This window comes from Schistocerca americana, chromosome 8, assembly GCF_021461395.2.
Source record: "Schistocerca americana isolate TAMUIC-IGC-003095 chromosome 8, iqSchAmer2.1, whole genome shotgun sequence".
Classification (NCBI taxonomy): Eukaryota; Metazoa; Arthropoda; class Insecta; order Orthoptera; family Acrididae; genus Schistocerca; species Schistocerca americana.
The window spans coordinates 27,318,991-27,341,225 of NC_060126.1; the positions used below are offsets into that span (position 1 = coordinate 27,318,991).

Below are 22,235 nucleotides of genomic sequence, written 5' to 3' on the forward strand. Positions count from 1 at the left end.
AGCCATACAAATATACTCAACAAAAATAAGAAAAGGCAGTGTAGCTAACAGCACTCAGAAGTTTCGGGAGTTGGCTAGCACTTGCAATACTAACAATCACTTAGGTGAGACAGGCAGTTGGCCCAACCATTCTCGATCCAACGACAACCCAACCAACAGACAGTCAACGGACCAACCGACAAGGTAACTTGCACTCCACTCGACCAGCACACAACTGGGAGTTCAATGCAAAATGTAAAAGGCACAGAAGCTCACAACCAAGCATACATTAAGCTGTCAAACTACACACCTTGCTGGGCAGCGACAACACGGTGAGGAAAGGACACTGCCTGAATTTTCGTCAATGGCCAGTGCAGGTAACCGGAACGTTAATGGCCACCAGGCAGAAAATTCTGCTGGTGCATTTCAATTGCAAATAACGAAATACAGTTAGACTCCACCGGATGGAGGCTAAACCTTCGCCAACTTGAACACACACGTTGTTGCTCACGGGAATGTCCCAACAGCCAGCAACGAGAACCAAACGGCACAATGTGAACAGTCTTGACTTGCTGGTAAATTAAATCCAAACTCAACTTTCGTGTCCAGGGTCAGTGAGCCACAGACTTCATAGCAATGGGAACAGCCCAGGCACTGCGTAGAGACCGCCAGCGGGCTCGGCCAAACTGTGCATAGATTTCCTCACTGCTCCGCACCAACTGACCGACTCCTCTCACACCAGCGTGGAGACAGCACTAAAATAACTGAGCAGTCGACATCACAAGCTACAGACAATTTCACAAACACCAGGACAAAGAACGCAACCAATGCTAAAAGTGGTGACCAAGCAATAACATGACTGAACTACGAGTTGAGACACACACTGCCAACCCGTAAGCGACCAGCGAGCAAATACACATCATCTGGTAAAACAATCAACCAAGACCGTCCCCAGTTCAAGTCGTGTGCGCCAATGGTCAGGTGAGTCATGGCTATCCAAGCCTCACTACTGCTCCAACCCAACCGACTTCTGCCGTGTCCCAGCTATACGCCTGCCAGGTCCAAACTGCACTACAGGTGCATTCCCACTTCCTAGCAGATCCCAACTCCCTGCCAACACATGACAACCAGGAAGTAATAGCAGTCAGCAGAGATAATATGCCAGGGCTTATATCGAAAAGCGCCACTGCTGCCGCTCACAGGCAGGCAAAGTGGCAACTCAGTGACACCAGTAATTGTAATTAACATAATGAGGTGGTAGTACAGTAAAAACAGGATGTCAAATGAGATATGGCATGAACACAAGCCATGCACGGCTCATTTACGTTTAGTTTTGTGTAACATTTTCATTCTTATTTTTCTTTTCAGGCATCCTTTCTGTCGATTAGGCACTGACTTGAGCAGCTTTATCTTTGCTGCTACCTCATTTTCAGCTGTCTTAATATAAATGAAAAATGCAGGTGCAGATGAAACCATTCTTCTCATGGTGGTTGTTGAACTGTGCGGATGCAGAGAGAGATGCACTCACCCTTTTTTTTTTTTTTTTTTTTTTTTTTTTTAACGTTATTTAATGCAGTCTGTGTTCAAAACAGAAAGAGGGATAGAGAAGCAAAATTAACTGGAAGAAAGAGAACAAGATATTTTTAACTTGTATGATAACTGCCACACGATGAATTTTGCACGCACTTTCTCTCTGTCTCACTTTTATAATCATTAAATTCAGTTTCTTCTGACAATTTTAGATTTTCTGTTTAAACAGTTACACTATTTATGTTGTATCATGCCATATGAGATCTCTATTTGTACACCCACTTTTTCCAATGAGTGGACATGTTATCCCTGTTTGTTCATGGAGTCAAGAAATTGACTCTCATGTGATGTTGCATGTGGTTCATTTCATCACATCTGTCTTGAATTAGCAAATTTAACAAAGTTAGTGTACTAATACAACACGATAGAACTAAAAGAAAGAAAGAAATGGAACCTATTTCAACCAGATGAGATGTGGGAAAATTGCTAGTTCTGAAGGACCCATCTCCAGAACAGTGGTATTAAAGTACCTCTTCCTACCTGAGGGAGACAGTGCCCACTGAGGCTTATAATTAAAATGCAGCTACTCACAGAGGTCCAGTGTGGGTTGCAGTTATCATATGGAAGCAAAACTTGGTAGACATGCTTATGCATTGATGTGGAACACATTTACAACGGAAAATATTTATTCCAGTTTTCGCCACCAGGTGCAGATGTATACTTTTAATATCTATTTGTTTTGAAATGAAAGTAATCTATTCCTTAATAGATTAATGTTGGTATTGATGAAAGTCTTTCATGTCTTTTGAAGGTTACATAATGAATATAATATTTCTGAAATAATGTGCAGCTTGTGATTGCTGTTACAGGTCCAGAGAGCTTGGGTAGCATTTATTTCCTAACCAATTGATGTGTGGTAGTCAAAGGTTGAGCATATAAGTTATTGACAAATTAGAAAAACCATTGGCAAAGGGAAGATGTTGTACACGGTAGACCTTCTTGATTTGTTAAGTGGATAAAAGTAACCTAAAATGATATGTCAGCCAAAAACTAAACACTGGCTTTTTATAGCAGTAACATAAATTAAAAACAACTGTGGTGTTGCATGCAGAAGTTGGAATAATAAGTCCTGTTTTATTGGTGGCATGTATTTCACTCTAAGTAAATAAAATATTAAAGCAACTGTCCCGGCAAGATAGTTTAACTGGGCACCAACAGCCTGCCCGCATGTGTATGCTGGGTCCATGACTTGCAGCTGCGCTTTTCCCACCCCACACATTGAAGACCATGGTGTGTTTTTCCAGCAAGGGCCTCTGAATGGCGACATCCTCTATGATTTGTATACAGTGACGTTATACCCCTACCCCTTGTCACCTGCTGTTTTCTAGTGTGCCAGCACGTAAACTGGCGAGCCACAACAGCAGTGTATCAGTAGGAACTGAAGATGATGAGCAGCTGTCTCAGGGAAATACAGAATCCTGTCTGTAGTCATCCATCTGTAAGTCATCCAAACAATTTAAATGTTGTTTCCATTTCTACAATGGTTTAAAAGTTCAGGATTATTCGTAAGTATCTCCAGGGTATAAGAAAATGAATACTTGAAAACTACAAGACCTACAGAAAAATAATACACATCCATGGACAGATCATCCATCTAAGTTTCATTTCATAGTATGTGTCATGAGCTACTTTCAGAGGGCACCACAAGGAGGCAGACCCGTCTGAACTTGGCATACAGTGGAGCGATACATGTTTTTGTGTCCTTGAATTTGTTAAATGCAAATATATTGTGATGTCTCAGTGATGATTTCATTGCACATATCAAGTAAAAGCTCTAATAGACAGAACAATCAAGGATGGTACAACACATTCTGTGGGACTGACAGCTTCTATGGTGTGAAGAAAACAGGCTAGTTGGGACAGTGAGTAAAAAAGAAAAATCGAGACGCGTTCATAGCATTCGTCGATCTGGAAAAAGTATTTAGCAATGTAAAATGGTGCAAGATGTTCAAAATTCTGTGAAAAATAGAGGTAAACCATAGGAAAATATGGGTAACATACAATATGTACAGGAATGAAGAGGGAACAATAAAACTGGAAGACCAATAATGAAGTGCTCGGATGAAGGAAGAGTGTAAGACAGGGATAAAGTCTTTTACTCCTCCTGTTCAATCTGTGCAGTGAAGAAGTGATGATGGATATCAGTGATAAGACTCACTTGAGAACATTGCTATCCTCAGTGAAAATAAAGAAGAATAACAAGATATGTTGAATGGAATGAGACATCTGATGACTCATTCATCACGAGTTTAGAAATGGATGGCACATGAGAGCAGAGAGCTGCAGATACAACATTCAGCTGTCTGGCACTTTCTATGCAAATATATGGGTATAAAACTGTACTGGCTACAGTTGCTACATACACTGACTACTTGGGACAGGGAGCTCTGTTCTGACTTCTTCAATGACTTGCTGTCCTCACTGGAGGAGAGCGATTTTTCATGGAATTTTGTTTTTCATTGTAAGGGCAACTGATTTCATGTATCTGGAAATTCTGCAGCAGTGGTTTATGCCATAATGGCAGCAATCCAATGGAAACTTCATTTCGCCATAAGATAGTGCCACAATGCTGAACTGCTTCAGAAATGAATTGGATTTGACTCTCCTCTTCTTCAGTGGCTCCTATAGTCACCTGACGTAACTAAGTGTGATTTCTGCTTGTGGAGTTATGTCGAAGTTCTGCTTCCATTGCCACTTAATTGGGAGAGTCACATGGCAGGGTAATTAATGTGGTTGCTGATCTGCCTGTGGCATACTGGGACCTGTATGACACTGCAGTGCCTGTGTTGTTCTGATGACGATGCACTGCAGTGACCAGAGCCATTACGAACACATCAGATGAATTTGCAATTGCGAATAGTGATTACCATCAGCTATGGAATGGAATGGTGACAATGAAAATTTGTACCAGACCGGGACTCAAACGTGAATTTCCTCCTCGCAATAAATGCGAAATCTGCATTCGAGTCCCAGTACGGCACAAATTTTCATTGTCATCATTCCATTCTACAGCTGATGGTAGTCATTATTTGCAACTGCATATTCATCTGATATGTATGGATAGAGTTTATCATATTGATGACTGGCGCATCACACGTGGTACTCTATTGGGCAACTGTAATGTGACTTAAAAACTTGGAGAGAGCCTCTTCCCACTGATGTATCTCTGTTTCCTGTATGTCTTGGAGTTTCCACCCAGTTGTCTTCTGAAGTCCTAGGGGAACTTATGAACAACCTTACTGTAGACTTGTGATGAATTTCATAAAACAAGAATTTATGTCTTGAGTCTTGATGTATTCAGTGAACATAAACTTGCTTCGAGGGTGACTATAATTGATGAAGTGTGGAAAATTGACGTAGTTTATGAAAGCAGTATAAACTTATGTGGAAATATAAATTGTAGTATGAATCAATGGACAGAATCTGTTTTCTATGTTTTTTTTTATCTGTGACAAAGCAGGTATCCTGCTTATTTCAGTAAATTACTGCACTTATTTTGTAGGATCTGTGATTCAAAACAACAAGTAAAATACAGACAGTGCTAGAACTATGGACAAATATGAACTATTCCAGCATGTTTTTTGTCAGTGGATATTTGTGTCCTGTAACTTTCACCTAGATAAACAACTATTTAATGCTCTGAAACTTCTGTGTTTGAAGGCCGCATCAGACTGTAAACATTAAGAATGAGTTTAACATATATTGTCAGGAGTTGCAACAGTTAGAGCCTTTAGTGTTTGAGCTTTTCAGTAGAAAACTGATATCAAACTCTATTTAGTTTTCTTCTAATTTTTACTTTTATCTCAATAAGGTCTGTTTTCCTCATGACAGTCGTTGCTAGGTATAACATGCAAGTACTGTAAAAAGAAACCCAGTTTCATTTGTTTCTTATAATGTAATGTCTGGTAACTCATACAAACATATGGATGATACGTTACACGAATTATCATTTTATCCTGCTGCAGCTATGCAGACATAGCTCATTAAGTAGATATGCACAAGATTTATCATCCGATTCTCATACAATGCAGAAAATGGTGAATTCAATCCCTTATCTTCAAGGTAACCAAACAATCAGGAACATTAATCTGAGGTACCACAAAGTATGGCCATGTTTTCATGTCATTGCATAATACTAGATCACTCAAAACTGTCAGAGTTGCAAGATGTGGCTGCATGATATGACAGTGGTGTCACAGATGTGGCAGAATATCTAATAGGTCACAGATGTGGCAGAATATCTAATAGCACTATTATGATGTTTGCTCTCTGTTGCTATTTTGCTGTACAGTTATGGTAGGCTGTGCACAGAACTGTGCCAGTCACCGTCTTGTAGTGATGTGGTTTCCCACTTTCTGTCCATGTTAGCATTTAGGGGATATAGGAACTGTCTGTAGGAGGCACAGAAACTGAGGAACAGTCTCTGGCACTTTACGCCCATGTCATCATAGATGCCTTCCCGGTGTTGAGGGACACAGCTCTCCTGTCCTTCCCGGTGCTGAGGAACATAGCGGAAGTGTGACGTTGGCCTTCCGGGCCTCTGCAGCACGTTGCAGATTCCAGTCGATGGCGGCCTCCACAATAGCCGTTCCTTGGAAGAAGTCGACTGCCACGGCATTCACTGTCTGTCCCCACTTTCCACGGTACCTGCACAGATAATGTCATTGACAGGTCAGGAAGACTATGTTCATACCACACACTTCTGCTACTGCAGATAGGCAGTCCTGATTAAAACTGGTTATAGTCACATTTAGAGTTATATTCTAGAGTTATTAATCATTATTATAGCTATTAGATTGGTACATAAGCTTGTAGTGTTTTTCAATAAGTTTAATAAACATAACAGAGACTTTAGTCATCAATAATATATTCTCCTTGACTATTACAACAGTCTACCAATGCTGGGGTAATTTCTCAGTTCCACAATTGTGGAGATCGGGTGGTTTTGAGGTGAAGAACTCATTGAGCCATGTTCAGAGTGCAGTTTCAGCCATAAAGGAAGTTCCTTGAAGGTTGTTTGATGAAGAGCAGTAAAGGTGGCAGTCTAGGGCACAAGATCTGCAGAATGTCCCCCTGATCCAACTTGTCTGTAGTGTTTTTTGTCAGTCTATCAGAATATGGGTCTTATCATGTCGTATGCAGTACCAATAAGCCCTATTTTTGAACCTTCCCCATTGCATGCAAATTTTGCACGATTGTGGAATGATCACAGACCCTTGCAGGTCCTTCTGAATGTGGAGGGTCACTAATGTCAAAAGATCCTTAAAATGAAAAAAACAATTTTCTTGCTGTGCTCTGTCCAGTGGCATTATCCTCATACATGCACAGCGGCTGCCTTCACTGCTTTCACCCCTCTATTGAATTCAGAGTAATATGTCAGAAATGTTCTGATTTCTCCACTTGGCACTCCATTTTCTAGCATCCACAGCTCCAGTCGGTATCTCCAAATGACCAAATGACAATATGTGGACTGAAATAGAAACATCAATATCTGAACTCATAGCAACCAGAATATCAACATGTGAAATGAAAACACTACAAACTTATGCACTGAGCTAATATAAATACAATATCATTGCAGGTCCCTGGGTATGGTTACTGTATAGTTGTTTCCTTTGATCACAACACAATCTAAACACCCATACCACAACATGGACATTCGATCTCTTACATGGATGAGCCAAAGCATTATGACCACTTTCCACTGTTAGAAAGATGCTGCCTTGTGGTACTGGAGGCACTTGCCACTACGAAACAAGTGGAGCAAAGGTGATGAAGGAATCATTCTAGTAACTAAACAGGTTGCAAATGGGGAAGTGTTTTGATGTAAAGTGACTTTGACAAATGTCAGAGAGTTATGTCTCAGCACCCGGAAATAACAGATCCAGTAAGTTATTCACATGCTACTTTAGTGAGCATCCATGGAAAGTAGCTGAAGGTTGAGTGAAACATGAGTAGGCGTGAAGGTACTGGACATCCACATCTCACCACGGAATGCAGAGGTTGCAGACTTGCCCACATTGTAAAGCAGGATAAACAGCAGTCTGCGGTAGATCTGATGGTAAATACATTGCTGTTTTGGGCACAGAGGTAACTATAGATCCATAATAATCACAACTGTTCTGTCTAAGATAGTAGGAGCAGTGATTAAAGACAGAATTATAAACTTCATAGAGAAACAAAATATTTTAAATATAGCACAACATGCATTTAGAAAGGGGAGATACAGCAAGAGTGTAGTAGCAAATTTTGTAACACACACCATTGAGGAACTGGATCATCAAAGGAAACTATCTAGTGTACGTTTAGACCTTTCAAAAGCTTTTGATTGTGTCTGTCATGAAATTCTTTTAGAAAAACTAGATTGCTATGGGATAAAAGGAAAAGCTGCGGACATTATAAAAACCTTTGTTGAAAACAGTGTGTCAAAATAAAACCTAAATCTGGAAATACACAGGAAAATGTCTACTCTGATTTCCTGGAGGTAAAATATGGAGAAGCTCTGAGTTCAATACTAGGGCCTCAGCTCTTTATCTAGTATATAAATGACATGCCCACTGCAGTATATGAAAAAGTGATTATGTATGCCAATGCCACAACTTTAATAGTATGTAGTGACTTAATGGAGGATTTGGGAAAAAGAACCAGTGAAAACCTGGAAATGACAGAATGGTATTTTAGAGAAAATAATTTATTGATCAACAGAAAGAAAACTGTGTGTACAAAATTTGAAACAAACAGAACTAATGGCCCACAGGAATTCATTCTGAGCATTGAAGATGCAAATTTAGAAGAAGTGGACTGTAGTAGGTTTCTGGGAACAGAGGTGGACCTATTTCTGACAGGGGAAATCACACCGATAAAATCTGTTAAAAATTAAGTGCAAATATATTCTTAATGAAAAGAATGGGCTGTACAATGAACATACAAACATTGCTTCTGATTCAGATTCCATATTTGTCGTTGACCACATGCAGTGAAATAGGATTTATAATGATGTCAAGATGCATAAGAAGTTACTACTGGGTGATCAAAAAGTCAGAATAAAATTGAAAACTTAATAAACCACGGAATAATGTAGATAGAGAGGAAAAATTGACACACATGCTTGGAATGACATGGGGTTTTATTAGAACTAAAAAAAAACACCCCATATTGCTAGACGCGTGAAAGATCTCTTGCGCGCGTCGTTTGGTGATGATCGTGTGCTCAGCCGCCACTTTTGTCATGCTTGGCCTCCCAGGTCCCCAGACCTCAGTCCGTGTGATTATTGACTTTGGGTTTACCTGAAGTCACAAGTGTACCGTGATCGACTGACATCTGTAGGGATGCTGAAAGACAACATCCGATGCCAATGCCTCACCATAACTCCGGACACGCTTTACAGTGCTGTTCATAACATTATTCCTCGACTGCAGCTATTGTTGAGGAATGATGGTGGACATATTGAGCATTTCCTGTAAAGAACATCATCTTTGCTTTCTCTTACTTTGTTATGCTGATTATTACTATTCTGATCAGATGAAGCGCCATCTGTTGGACATTTTTTGAACGTTTGTACTTTTTTGGTTCTAATAAAACCCCATGTCATTCCAAGCATGTGTGTCAATTTGTACCTCTCTATCTATATTATTCCGTGATTTACTCAGTTTTCAAATTTATACTGACTTTTTGATCACCTGGTATATTAGTCAGTGTTTACATTACAAGTACAAATTATTTATGCTACATTAATCAGTTGTACAGTATTGCAATCGTAGACTTAAAACGCAATTTCTATGTTACAAGTGGCCAAGAATATTCTGTAAGACTGTAGTATGGATTGTCTATGAACCATTTGTGTAGTTTACTTTTAAAATTAATGAAAGATGTATTGAGTGCAGTATGTGGTAATTGGTTAAATAATTTCAAACAGTTCATTTTGTGAGAGTTGCCTGTTTTTGTCAGCCTATGCCTAGGAATGTCAATATTCTCTTTGTTTCTGGTGTCATGAAAGTGTGTGTCCCCTCTGGTGTTAAACTTTGTTCTGTTCTTTTTTACATATATCAGTGATGCATAAATATAAAGATTTATTACTGTCATTGTTTTCATTTTGATGAATGTGTTCCCTTGGACCAACCTTTTACATTATTTGTAGCACCTTTTTCTGCAGCAGTAGTACATCACTGACATGACATGAGTGGCCCCATAGTAACAGCCCATAAGGTATATGAGACTGAAAATGTCCAAAGTAAGCTGCTCTGAGATATTTGTTACTCACTAGATCAGATGGTTTACAGATGAGATAGGACACCCTTGATAACTTCTTGTAGACCTGGTTGATATGGGGTTGCCACTTAAGTCTGGAATCAATGTGCATTCCAAGCAGTTTTATGGATTTTGGTTCTAACTTGTTAGCCAGTCCAAACTGCAGATGCTGAGTTTTCTCTGGATTACATAGAAGTTTGTTAGCTGAGAACCAGTTTAGTGTTAAGGTGAGAGTGTCCTGCGATTTTTGGTGTAGCTTTGATAAATCTCGATCTGTGCTGATTAAGGTTGCATCATTGGCTTAGCAGGTAAGACTTGGGCCCAACATAAGATGGCAAATCATTAATTGCAACAATGAAGAAGGGAAGGACAGAGCACAGAACCCTGAGGTACATCAGATGTGACGTTATTCATAGAAGAGTGTCTATTTTGAATTGGCACAAATTGTCTCCTGTTATTTAGAGTTGATTATTTTAACTCTGTATTATTTATATCATAATAGTTTAGTTTGGCTAGTAGGATGTCAAATGGGATACAGTCAAATGCCTTACTCAGATCACAAAGTTCAAGTTAGACTCTTTGTTTATTTTCAAATGCAGTTAATGTCTGGTTAACTATGTCAAGGACAGCAAAGGGGATATTTTTCCCTTGTCGAAAACCATGCTGTCTATTACAGAGAAGGTCATACTTTTCAAAATAGTTACTTAGCTGTTTGTGGAAAATTGCTTCAAATATTTTGGAAAAGACTGGTACAATAGACATTGGTCTATAGTTTTCAGGGAGGTGTTCCCCCTCCCCCCCACCCCCCTTTGTATATAGGTATAACTTCAGAAATTTTGAGCTGATCAGGGAAAACTCCAAATTCTAGGCATTTATTAATAATAAAAGCAAGTGGATTGCAAATGAGGTGTATTGTTCTTTTTACTGTGAAGTAGGCCATACTTTTCAAGTCTGAAAATTTTCTAACAATATTTATGATATCTGTGGGTGTGACAGGGTCCCAGTGAAATTCATGACCTTTAGGTAGCTGATCAGCAAGTATATCAATTGCTGGTATGTCTGTTTAATTTTTCATTTTAATTCATTTACTGCAGTTGTAAAATATTTATTGACCTCTTCTGGCTTGAGTAGAACATCTTGTGTTTGGGTAGAAGTATGTTCTTGTTTTATAATATCCCAAGCAGCCTTGCATTTGTTTGGGGCTCCTCCTATGTAATTTTCATAGGCAGCTTGTTTGGCTAGTTTAAGATTTTTTTTACACTTCAGGTAGTCTTTATAATAAGTATCATTTTGTTCTGTCCCACATTTGCCATTGTTTTTATATGTTTTGTACAGTGAAAGAATCTTTTCCCGGATACTAGCAAGGTCATCAGTGTACCATTTAAGCTCTTTACCTTTTCTATTTCATTTACTGTTTCTTGTCATTGGTGAACAAGAGTACCATACGCCAGTATATGTCTTAAAGAAATTATTAAATTCAGTTTCAACAGTTCATTGATCTGTGTCATATTCATAAACAAAGTCCCAGTATACTTTCTGAGGGAGTCTGTGAATAGCTTGACATATTCCTCTTTATGGCCTCTAACCCACATTATGCTTGGCTATTTATTTGCAACCTTGTAATTCTTATCTGACTGTGTATACTGGTATGTTAGGAGTAGAGGATTGTGATCTGCAAAACATTCATCTGCAATGCTTACACTGTATAGGTCTCTTGAAAAATTAACTATAATATTGTCCAAACAGGCATTTCCACGTATTGGGCTATTGTTAGTATAATAAAGATTAAGTGATCTGAGTAGGTTTAAGAATGTTTTTGTGTTGAGTTCCTATGTGTCTAGCCAGTCAATGTTGAAATCACAACGTATTGCTACATTTGTTTTGAGTTTTAAGATTTTTCTCATCATCTGTTCAAATTTCTCTAAAAATAAGTTAACATCACCATTTGGAGATCTATACAAGCTAACAATTACAATATTTTGGTCTATTAGTTTTATACAAGTAAATTCACTATTTAATTCTGAGGAGTATGAACTTACATCTATTTTAGAGAACTGTATACACCGTCTGATAAATATTGCGGCCTCTCAATTTTTTCTTTCATTTCTACACATTATAGCTGCCAGAATGTACTCATTGGGTATGAACAAATCTACCTGATATTCTGTAAGCCAATGTTCTGAGACACATAGTACATAACATTTTTTTTTTAATTTTACAAAAATGTTCCAACTCTAACAGCTTGTTCCTAATGCTGCAAATGTTGACTTGCAGGATGGTAAGTGGGCCTACTTTACATCTATTTTGTTCCCTCTCTGAGCCATTAATATCTTAATTTTACTTTTGTGTATTTTAACTTTCTCTTCAGGAAGCTTGTCCCTATTTTCGGACAAAATCCTGTAAGATTTGGTCTGCTTCAGCACTTTCCCTGTAAAGGAGCACCTAGCGCAATTATGATGTTGTTTTCATGAAATATTTCTTCTGTAGCCTGGTTTATAGTTGTGATAAGTTCCCTTTGGCATGCTGATTCAGGTGCATACCAAGTCCAGTGAAACTGTTCCTTTCATAGCCACTAATATATATAATTTTACGTTTGTAAATTTAGTACAAAAAAAATCTCAGTTTATTATTAGTTTGCCTAATTTCTTTATTGACACATGGCCAATCAGGTAGGTCATACCTGAGTGGTAGAATGGCTACAATAAAATTGGTGAAATGTGAGTATTGTATTACTAAGATCAGTTTCTTGATGAATCTGCTGGCATTGTTTTTGTTTACGTCGTTTGCACCTCCGATCAGAACTACACAGTCCTTTCTTGTGTTTGGAGCATTCATTGTTTATACCAGCAGTAACTGTGTCGAAATTTGCCCCTGGTTTTTCTTCACTGTAAATACTTATATTGTTCCCAGCCTGCATTGACATTAGATTTGAGATGTATTGTGCATGGCTGTCCCCAAATAATTTCACCTTGTGTTTCTGCGAACACTGCTGCACTTTCAAGTCAATCATCTTGTATTCGTTAGCAATCGAGTGCTGAACAGTCTTTTTTTCATGCAGTATTTTGTAAAATTCTTCAAGATCCAGTGCAGTGAATTTATTGGCCACAGTTATTTTGCTTATTCTTGTTGATTTTCTCCTGCACAATACTCAAGGAGACGATGATTTTTGCTCGGTGCCATGTATCTGTACTTGAAGTGTGGAAGTCTTAGGATGGGATTCTTTTCCACACAGTCTTTTTTCTAATTCACTGTATTTTTCACTGAGAGCAATGTACCTATTGTTTAAAGCACCGATATCAGTCTGAAGCACTTTTATTATTTCATCTTTGTCCCTGAAGCGTTTATGATTTCTCGTTCATGTATTTCTGCGACACAGGTTCAGCATGTCCAAGTAAGGTCATCCGTTACAAATTCTACACACACTTTTGAGCATTTCTTGTGGAACCAGCGTCAACACTCTGTGCACTGAATTCCTTTTGTGACCTTTGTAGCACCCACTTTACACTTATTATCACTATTAATTGCATTTTTGCTGTGACAGTTTTAACTAACAATGTTAACCAGCGCCATCTTGAAACCTATGAGCTAGAAATGTACTTAAGATTTATCTTCCCCCACTGTACTATATACCAATATTGGGAGGAGCAGCAGATTACAACTTAAAAAAAAGGCATCAGATGCCTAACCTAACATCATGGGAATTATGCAAAGACTAATTCAAAGAATTGCAGATATTGACTGTGCTAAGTTTGCACGTATATGACATTACTTGTTTTAATGGTAAGTTGCACAGCACATCAAAACAGAGATATACCGGTATAGGACCACAACACAAGAACAAGAGATAACTACCATATTTGCAGCAAAAGATTGAAAATGACAAACAGGAACCCTACAAATGCAGGAAGCTTATTTTATAACAGACTGTCACTTAGCATAAAGAACATAGAGGAAGTGAGCACCAGAAACGAAACTGAAGGAACATCTCATCTCCAGATGTTGGTGCTAGGTGAAGAAGTAGTTGTAGGCAAATCCATAGGACAAATGTAAAGTTGGAAATGCAGAAAAAACACTTTCTTTTTCACTTGTAGACAAAGTTCTTGAGAGAAGGAGAACAGTGTAGTGCTGAAAATATGAAAGAAAATGTACAGTCTTAGTGTATTGGCTGAAAATATCATTTAAATGATTTTTTACTATGTGTATATGTCTAAATATTTTCTGCACTATGGTCAACTTAAATGATCTAAAGCATTAGTTTTCATTTTGTCTAAATGTATTAGCATTTTCAGACAGTATGGCAAAAATATGTAACTTTGCAGACTTTCCTTAAGTATGCAAGACTGCTGCATAAATGAATGTAGGCTATAAGTATATTTCATCATTGTGTATTAATATTGATCCTCTATAACGCATTAATTAGAAAAAAACTCTTTTTATGTGTCAATGACAAATTTCTATGAAATTTCTTTTGTTCTATACACAACTGTAAACATGGCATGCCTAATATAATAGTAACATTTGATCTACAGACAAAAAATAAACTAAACAAGTGTTTCAAAGCACACAGGCCAGTGCATTTTATTGAAGCTAGATCTCCACTGTAGATGAATCCTAAATGTTCCCACGTTGATTTAATGAATCCCTGATTGATTACAATTATAGTGGGCATGGCATCCTGACTGGATCGTGGATCAATGGAAACATGTCTCCTTGTTGCACAACGTTGATAGTTGTATCTGGATATTCTTTCATCCAGATGAATGGCTGCTTGAAACACACTGTACTGCAGGCACAGGCTAGAAAAGGGAATATTATTCTAAGAGGCGTATTCACCAGGGCTGCTGTGGTACCTGTGGAACTAACTGAAGGCACCATGATGAGTGCAAACCATATGAGCATTATTGCAGACCACTCCGCATTACTTCACAGTTAATGTGCTCCGTCAAGAGTGGTAGCATCTTCCGTCAGGATAACTGTCCATGCCACAGGGCCATAATTGTGCCACAGTAGTTTGAGGAGCATGACAGTGAACTCACACTGATGTCTCAGCTGCCAAATTCACAGCAGAACACATCTGGAAGGCTACTGTGTGCTACTAAACCACTGGCCTCAATTTGTGGGAATTACATACCTGTTCATTGACATTGAGTTCCTTATACCTCTGGAAACCTACCAGAGACTTGTCAAATCCATGCCACAAACAATCACTGCAGTATTGCTTCCCAACAATGGACCAACACACTATTAAGATGCATGGTCATAATGTTTTGGCTCAACAGGACATGACAGTACATGTTATAATTGCACACATTTACAGGCAGGATCAAATCCCTGATCTCTGTAATGCTAACCTGGACTGTGAAAGCCAGTATGCCACAGCTCTGATGACCGGTAAGGAACTGGTGAGTTGACTAAGAGCATGTAGACGAGAAGTTTACAGCATAACATTTTACCAGGACTTGTGAGGATGGCTGAGATATTTAAGTTCTAGGTGTGGGTGGTGGACGAATTAACAACTAGTAGTAGCAGCAGTAGCCATATGAAGGTCTAAGTTCTCTTTGCAGGCACAACTTTTCAAGTGTCAGAAATCATTTCGTGGTGTCAATTTGTAGCCGCAATTTCTCTGCTACTGTGAAGGCCAAAAATCCATATTGGCCAATTCTTTACTAGTATTTGGACATATTCAACAACATTACTGGGTGAAATGGAGGTGTAACAAACAATCATTGAAGTTAAAATCTTACCATGACAATCATCAGCCACTCAGGCACATTACAGTTTGTTGTATCTTAAAGACTACATGTTCCACAACTCTGCTACACAAAATAAATTATTGAAGGACTAGCAAGATAGCAAGAAAGGTGTGAACTCAGTGAGAATCGAGAATGATTGAATTATGACTTACTCCACAGACATAATGGAGTATTCTAGGCCAGATGCTTATATTGGAATAATTATTTAAAACCTATCTGATCTTCAGTGGAAATGTAAATAGGACCTCTTAATACCACATTTAATCACAGGCTTTTGAAATGGAGATATCCAGGATAATTAACACAGCATGTTAATATTTTAGTAATCTCCTGTGCCTTATCTTCCAGTCTCCCACCACCTTCTAAAATCCCACCATCTGGCCCGTCTGACCTCACGTTTTCAACTACAAGAATCAAGAATTTTATTCACCATAGATCATTTTACAATGATATTGGCTTTCTCATACAGAATAATAAAATAAACAAGTGTCAGTACATTATAGAATACATTTCAAGCATGGCAGTGTACCAAATTACACCAGGATAGCTTCTAAAAGTCAATATAGTATTGTTACAATAGAGGGAAACATTCCACATAGGAAAAATATATCTAAAAACAAAGATGATGTGACTTACCAAATGAAAGTGCTGGCAGGTCGACAGACACACAAACAAACACAAACATACACACAAAATTCAAGCTTTCACAACAAACTGTTGCCTCATCAGGAAAGAAGGAAGGAGAGGGAAAGACGAAAGGATGTGGGTTTTAAGGGAGAGGGTAAGGAGTCATTCCAATCCCGGGAGCGGAAAGACTTACCTTAGGGGGAAGAAAGGACTGGTATACACTCGCACACACACACATATCCATCCACAGATATGCAGACACAAGCAGACATATTTAAAGACAAAGAGTTTGGGCAGAGACGTCAGTCGAGGCAGAAGTGCAGGGGCAAAGATGTTGTTGAATGACAGGTGAGGTATGAGTGGCAGCAACTTGAAATTAGCGGAGATTGAGGCCTGGTGGATAACGGGAAGAGAGGATATATTGAAGAGTAAGTTCCCATCTCCGGAGTTCGGATAGGTTGGTGTTAGTGGGAAGTATCCAGATAACCCGGACGGTGTAACACTCTGCCAAGATGTGCTGGCCGTGCACCAAGGCATGTTTAGCCACAGGATGCGAATGGACAGTTTGTTGCTGGTCATTCCCATATAGAATGCGTCACAGTGTAGCCAGGTCAGTTGGTAGATCACGTGGGTGCTTTCACACGTGGCTCTGCCTTTAATCGTGTACACCTTCCGGGTTACAGGACTGGAGTAGGTGGTGGTGGGAGTGTGCATGGGAGAGGTTTTAGACCGGGGGTGGTTACAAGGGTAGGAGCCAGAGGGTAGGGAAGGTGGTTTGGGATTTCATAGGGATGAACTAAGAGGTTACGAAGGTTAGGTGGACGGCGGAAAGACACTCTTGGTGGAGTGGGGAGGATTTCATGAAGGATGGATCTCATTTCAGGGAAGGATTTGAGGAAGTCGTATCCCTGCTGGAGAGCCACATTCAGAATCTGATCCAGTCCCGGAAAGTATCCTGTCACAAGTGGGGCACTTTTGTGGTTCTTCTGTGGGAGGTTCTGGGTTTGAGAGGATGAGGAAGTGGCTCTGGTTATTTGCTTCTGTACCAGGTCGGGAAGTAGTTGCGCGATGCAAAAGCTGTTGTCAGGTTGTTGGTGTAATGCTTCAGGGATTCCGGACTGGAGCAGATTCGTTTGCCTCAAAGACCTATGCTGTAGGGAAGGGACTGTTTGATGTGGAATGGGTGGCAGCTGTCGTAATGGAGGTACTGTTGCTTGTTGGTGGGTTTGATGTGGACGGACGTGTGAAGCTGGCCATTGGACAGGTGGAGATCAACATCAAGGAAAGTGGCATGGGATTTGGAGTAGGACCAGGTGAATCTGATGGAACCAAAGGAGTTGAGGTTGGAGAGGAAATTCTGGAGTTCTTCTTCACTGTGAGTCCAGATCATGAAGATGTCATCAATAAATCTGTACCAAACTTTGGGTTGGCAGGCCTGGGTAACCAAGAAGGCTTCCTCTAAGCGACCCATGAATAGGTTGGCGTATGAGTATTGTATTGTTTACACTATGTAATTACACAGCACATAATAATATGTTTAACTACAGACAAATGCTAATATCCTCCTCAGGCATCTCAAAGAATTCTTTGATGTCATATAATGGATGATCTGACAGCCAGTTATACCACTTAATTAAAAAAAAAAATGTTAGCCATAGAATGAACATGAACTGGCAGTTTATTGAACATTTTGAGTGGGATAACTTTGTGGGAATTTCCTGTTCTTGCTAATCTGTGGTGTGGTATGTCTAAATTACCCTTATCCCTGGTGTTGTGTTCATGTATTTCCCCTCTGGCAATAACTTCTGAAATATTATTTTTAATATAGAATACAGACACATAGATGTATAAATTTGTAATTGTGAGTATTCTGAGTCTGGAAAAAAGAGGACAACAGTGCTCCCTATGACCTCTTTTACATATTATGCATAAGACTTTTTTTTGTAATTTCAAGATGTTCTTGATGTGAGGGGAGTGCCCCCATATAGTCAGACCATATGAAATATGTGACTGGAATAGCCCAAAGTATGTCACCCTAAGGTACTGTAAGCTCACTACCGTCCTTAGTTTGAAGATAAGGTATGCCACCCGAGATATTTTTTCAGATACGTAATTGACATGTTCCTCCCAGTAGAGTTTAGAGTCAATGTGAATATACAAGAGTTTTACCAACTTATTGCCTACTTCATTTGATGTTGTCATTAAAAGGTGTTGGGCTTTATCAGGATTCCACAGGAGCTTATTGGCTGCAAACCAGTCCAGGGCCTTATCAAGTGTTTCTTTTGTTAGTTTATTCAGATCTGAAATGTTCTGATGTGTGGTAAGTAGTCCTGTATCGTCAGCATAACACACAACAGGGTGGGCTATGTTTTTAGGTAAATCATTAATAGCTACAATGAAGAAGAAGGGTCCAAGGATAGACCCTTGTGGTACACCTGTGCTGATTTCCATTATGCAAGAATTTACATTTCTGACTGTAACGAATTGGTTTGGTTACTTAAATAAGAATTTATCACTGCTAAAGTGCTTCCTGTCACCCCATGAAACTCTAGTTGCCCCAGTAGTACACCACCAGGAATGCAATTGAAAGCTTTGCTTAGGTCACAAAATACCAGTGATACCATGTTACTGTTATCAAAAGCTGTTAAGGTTTGGTCGATGATTTCCAAGATGGCCACTGTTTTGTTTTTCCCTTTGTGAAAACCAAACTGATTGATACATAGGATATTGTTTTTTTCAAAGAAGTTGCTTATTTGTGTGTGTATCAGTGCCTCAAATATCTTTGAGAATATTGGAACAATGGAGACTGATCTTTAGCTTTGGGGAAGATGTTTGTCCCCAATTTTAAAAACTGGGATGACTTTTGATACCTTAAGTGCATCTGGAAAAACTCTCAAGTTCTACACATTTATTAAAAATAAAAGCTAATAGTTTGGCGATTGAGTGTATTGTCTTTTTAATTATGTTATTTGATAACCAATAACAGTCCATACTTTTAGAACCTGAAAATTTGGATACAGCTTTTATAACATCAGCAGGTGTGACAGCCCTCCACTGAAATGCCAGGTTAACAGACAGTGGTGTTCCAACAAGGTCCATTGCAGATGAATTTGTTGCTTTCATACTGTTACTTATTTCTTTAACTGAGTTTAAAAAGTATTGTTTTAATTCCTCAGCTTCAAGCAGAGCTGTTTCTGTACATTTTGGTGTATTCTCTTGTTCTGTTGTTTACCATGCTGCCTTGCATTTATTGGGAGCCCTTTCTATATAGTTTTCCACTGCTTGATTTTTTGTCAGAAGAAGTTTAGCTTTGTAGTATTTTTTGCATTTCAGATATGACCTATGAATGTTCATGCTCTGTTTTGCTCCTTGATTGGTGGCTTGCTTATCTAGTACTGCATATGCATGTTTTCTCTAATGTCTGCCAGCTCTTCTCCAAACTAGTTCACACTTTTCTTTTTCATTTCACTTGGATATCTAATTTTTTTACTGTTTTACCATAAATCTGTGTACTTTTTAAAAAGTTATCAAAGGTAATTTCAGCTTCCCTTTTTCCAGATTGACAATTATATATAAAGTCCCAATCTGCACCTCCTAATCTATCAACAAACATACTTATGTATTATTCCTTTTGTCCTTGTACCATTACTACTTTAGGTTTTTCCATTTTAACTGGGTGCCTCTTACAGAGTGTAAGGAGTAGTGGCTCATGATCTGCAAGTCCACTTCCTGCAAGTCTGACTGTAAAATCTTCCCTCTGGTTGTGCCCTGAAATGCGAAATGCCCTGACTACTATCCTTTCCACCACCATCCAACGAACCCCCACAATATACTCATCCATCCTTACGCAACACCTGCTCCCAACCCCTTACCTCGTGGCTCATACCCCTGTAATAAACCTAGATATAAGACATGTCCCATACATCCTCCAACCACCACCTACTCCAGTCCGGCCACTAACATCACCTATCCCATCAAAAGCAGGGGACCTGTGAAACCAGTTGTGTGGTCTACAAGCTAAGCTGCAACCACTGTGCAGCATACTATGCAGGCATGACACCCAACAAGCTGTCTGTCTGCATGAATGGCCACTGACAAACTGTGGCCAAGAAACAAGTGGACCACCCTGTTGCTGAACACACTGACAAACATAACATCCTTCATTTCAATGACCGCTTCACAGCCTGTACCATACGGATCCTCCCCACGAACATCAGCTTTTCTGAATTATGCAGGTGGGAACTTTCCTTGGGATACATCCTACATTCGCATAACCCTCCTGACCTCAATCTTCGTTAGTCACTGTCCTCACCCACCCAGCCCCTTCCCTGTTCCCATTCCAGCATTACACAGTCATCACTCCACCACCACATGCAGTTTATTTATTTCTTTGCTTTGTGATACTTAGCACCCCCCCCCCCCCCCCTCCCATCTCTCCCTGCCCTCCGTCTGACCTGCAGCACTTCACTGTCTGCCACCCCTGCCATACTATCCCTCCCGGTCCCCGGCCTCCTCCTTACCTCCACCCAGTCGCCACTCCCATCGTGCATTGGTGCTGCTGCTCGCAGTGTGGTTTCAGTTGCCTGAGACTGCAGTCATGTGTGTGAGTTGTGTGTGTGTGTGTGTGTGTGTGTGTGTGTGTGTGTGAGAGATCTATTTTTGACAAAGGCCTTAATGGCCAAAAGCTTTATTTGTGACAGTCTTTTTATTGTGCCTATCTGCAGCTCAGCATCTCCACTATGTGGTGAGTTCAACTTTCCTTTTCATAATATAATAACATAAAATATCCTGATGTAATTGATAGTTCATTGGCTGACAATTTCATCTCCACATAAAATACTTTGATGACTGTCCCAGACAACTAAAATTAGTTGTTAAAAATATTATACACCAAAATAGAATTATCAAGTGCTTGCACATTCAGCTGCATTGTAATATGAGCTATTGTAGCATGAGATGAATGACATTGTGAAGGGGTTCACTGCAGGCAATGTTGGTATGAAAGTTACAAAAATGTAATAAATAAGAATGTGTTTAATTAACAGAATGTCAAAAGTGTGACAGAACAAAGTAAAGTTTAATCAACAGACAAACAGACATTTCAGAGGCAAAAGTCACCAAAACATTAATTATACTTGTTTAAAACTAAGGGAAACATCGAAATGTATTCTACATCAACAATGCACGTGCCTAGCCCCACAGTCACGCAACAATAAAATTGTGCAAGCTTTGCGAGGTCAGATTAATCGTTCCAGAACTTCACTGGTTTTGGATCCCATTCATGAGGTAGTCAGCAGTGTGGAGTTCTGGAGGGACTCATGCAAATTAACTTGGCACCTCCACAGAAAAGAATTCTCTTTCTCAGTACAAAGCATGTCCACTGCATTCTTCTGAAGGGGTGCATGTCTTGATTTACTACTGTCTCCTGAGCTGTGTGCTCCACCTGCTAGAAGAGTTTGTCTCAGTTGTCGATGTACTGCTTTTCTAATAAGAGACAACTGACCTGTCAGATTTTATTGGCCACATTAGCCAACTGATAGTGTGACTGTTTGCAGACTTGAGACTTGCTTCTGCAGCTGAAAAGTTCTAATTGTGAGTAGCTTATGCTGCTGAGATGCACTTCCCCTATTGTGCAGAGGGCGCACTACTAGCATTGTTCCCTCCTTTACTGTGCCAGCAACACAGGCAGGTGCCAAGCTATTTTGTGCACACTCTAGCAGCCAATAGGCTCTCTGACACATCTGTTTGCACTCAATCTTTCTGTGGCCTATGGCATACATTTCTCGAGTGTGAGAATCATAGCCAGAGCCTCAGACTGGTTGCTACCAGTGTGTTTAACAGTACAGTTTGTGTGTTGTACCCGTTTCAATATCTCTTAGGTTTCTACTCTGTGAAACAGAGTCCAAATAACAACTCGGTGATGTCACATTTATAGAGAGACTGTGCACTGCTAATAATAAATGTGACCATGCAGCTCAGAAGTTGAATCAGATATGTTTTTTATTATCTTTGAATTATATGTCAATTCTAAGTAGGGAT

General features: G+C 39.4%; 1 protein-coding gene across 1 annotated transcript in view; it reads right to left on the reverse strand.

Moving 5' to 3' along the window:
- Nucleotides 1-1,522: 1,522 nt before the first annotated feature.
- The window catches only part of LOC124544975 (PI-PLC X domain-containing protein 1-like), a 411,814-nt gene continuing 391,101 nt past the window's right edge, over nt 1,523-22,235 (reverse strand). The window contains exon 9 of the mRNA XM_047123723.1: nt 1,523-6,216. Within this exon, the coding sequence (XP_046979679.1) occupies nt 6,015-6,216 (202 nt within the window). The 3' untranslated portion in view covers nt 1,523-6,014. The remainder of the gene's footprint in view (nt 6,217-22,235) is intronic.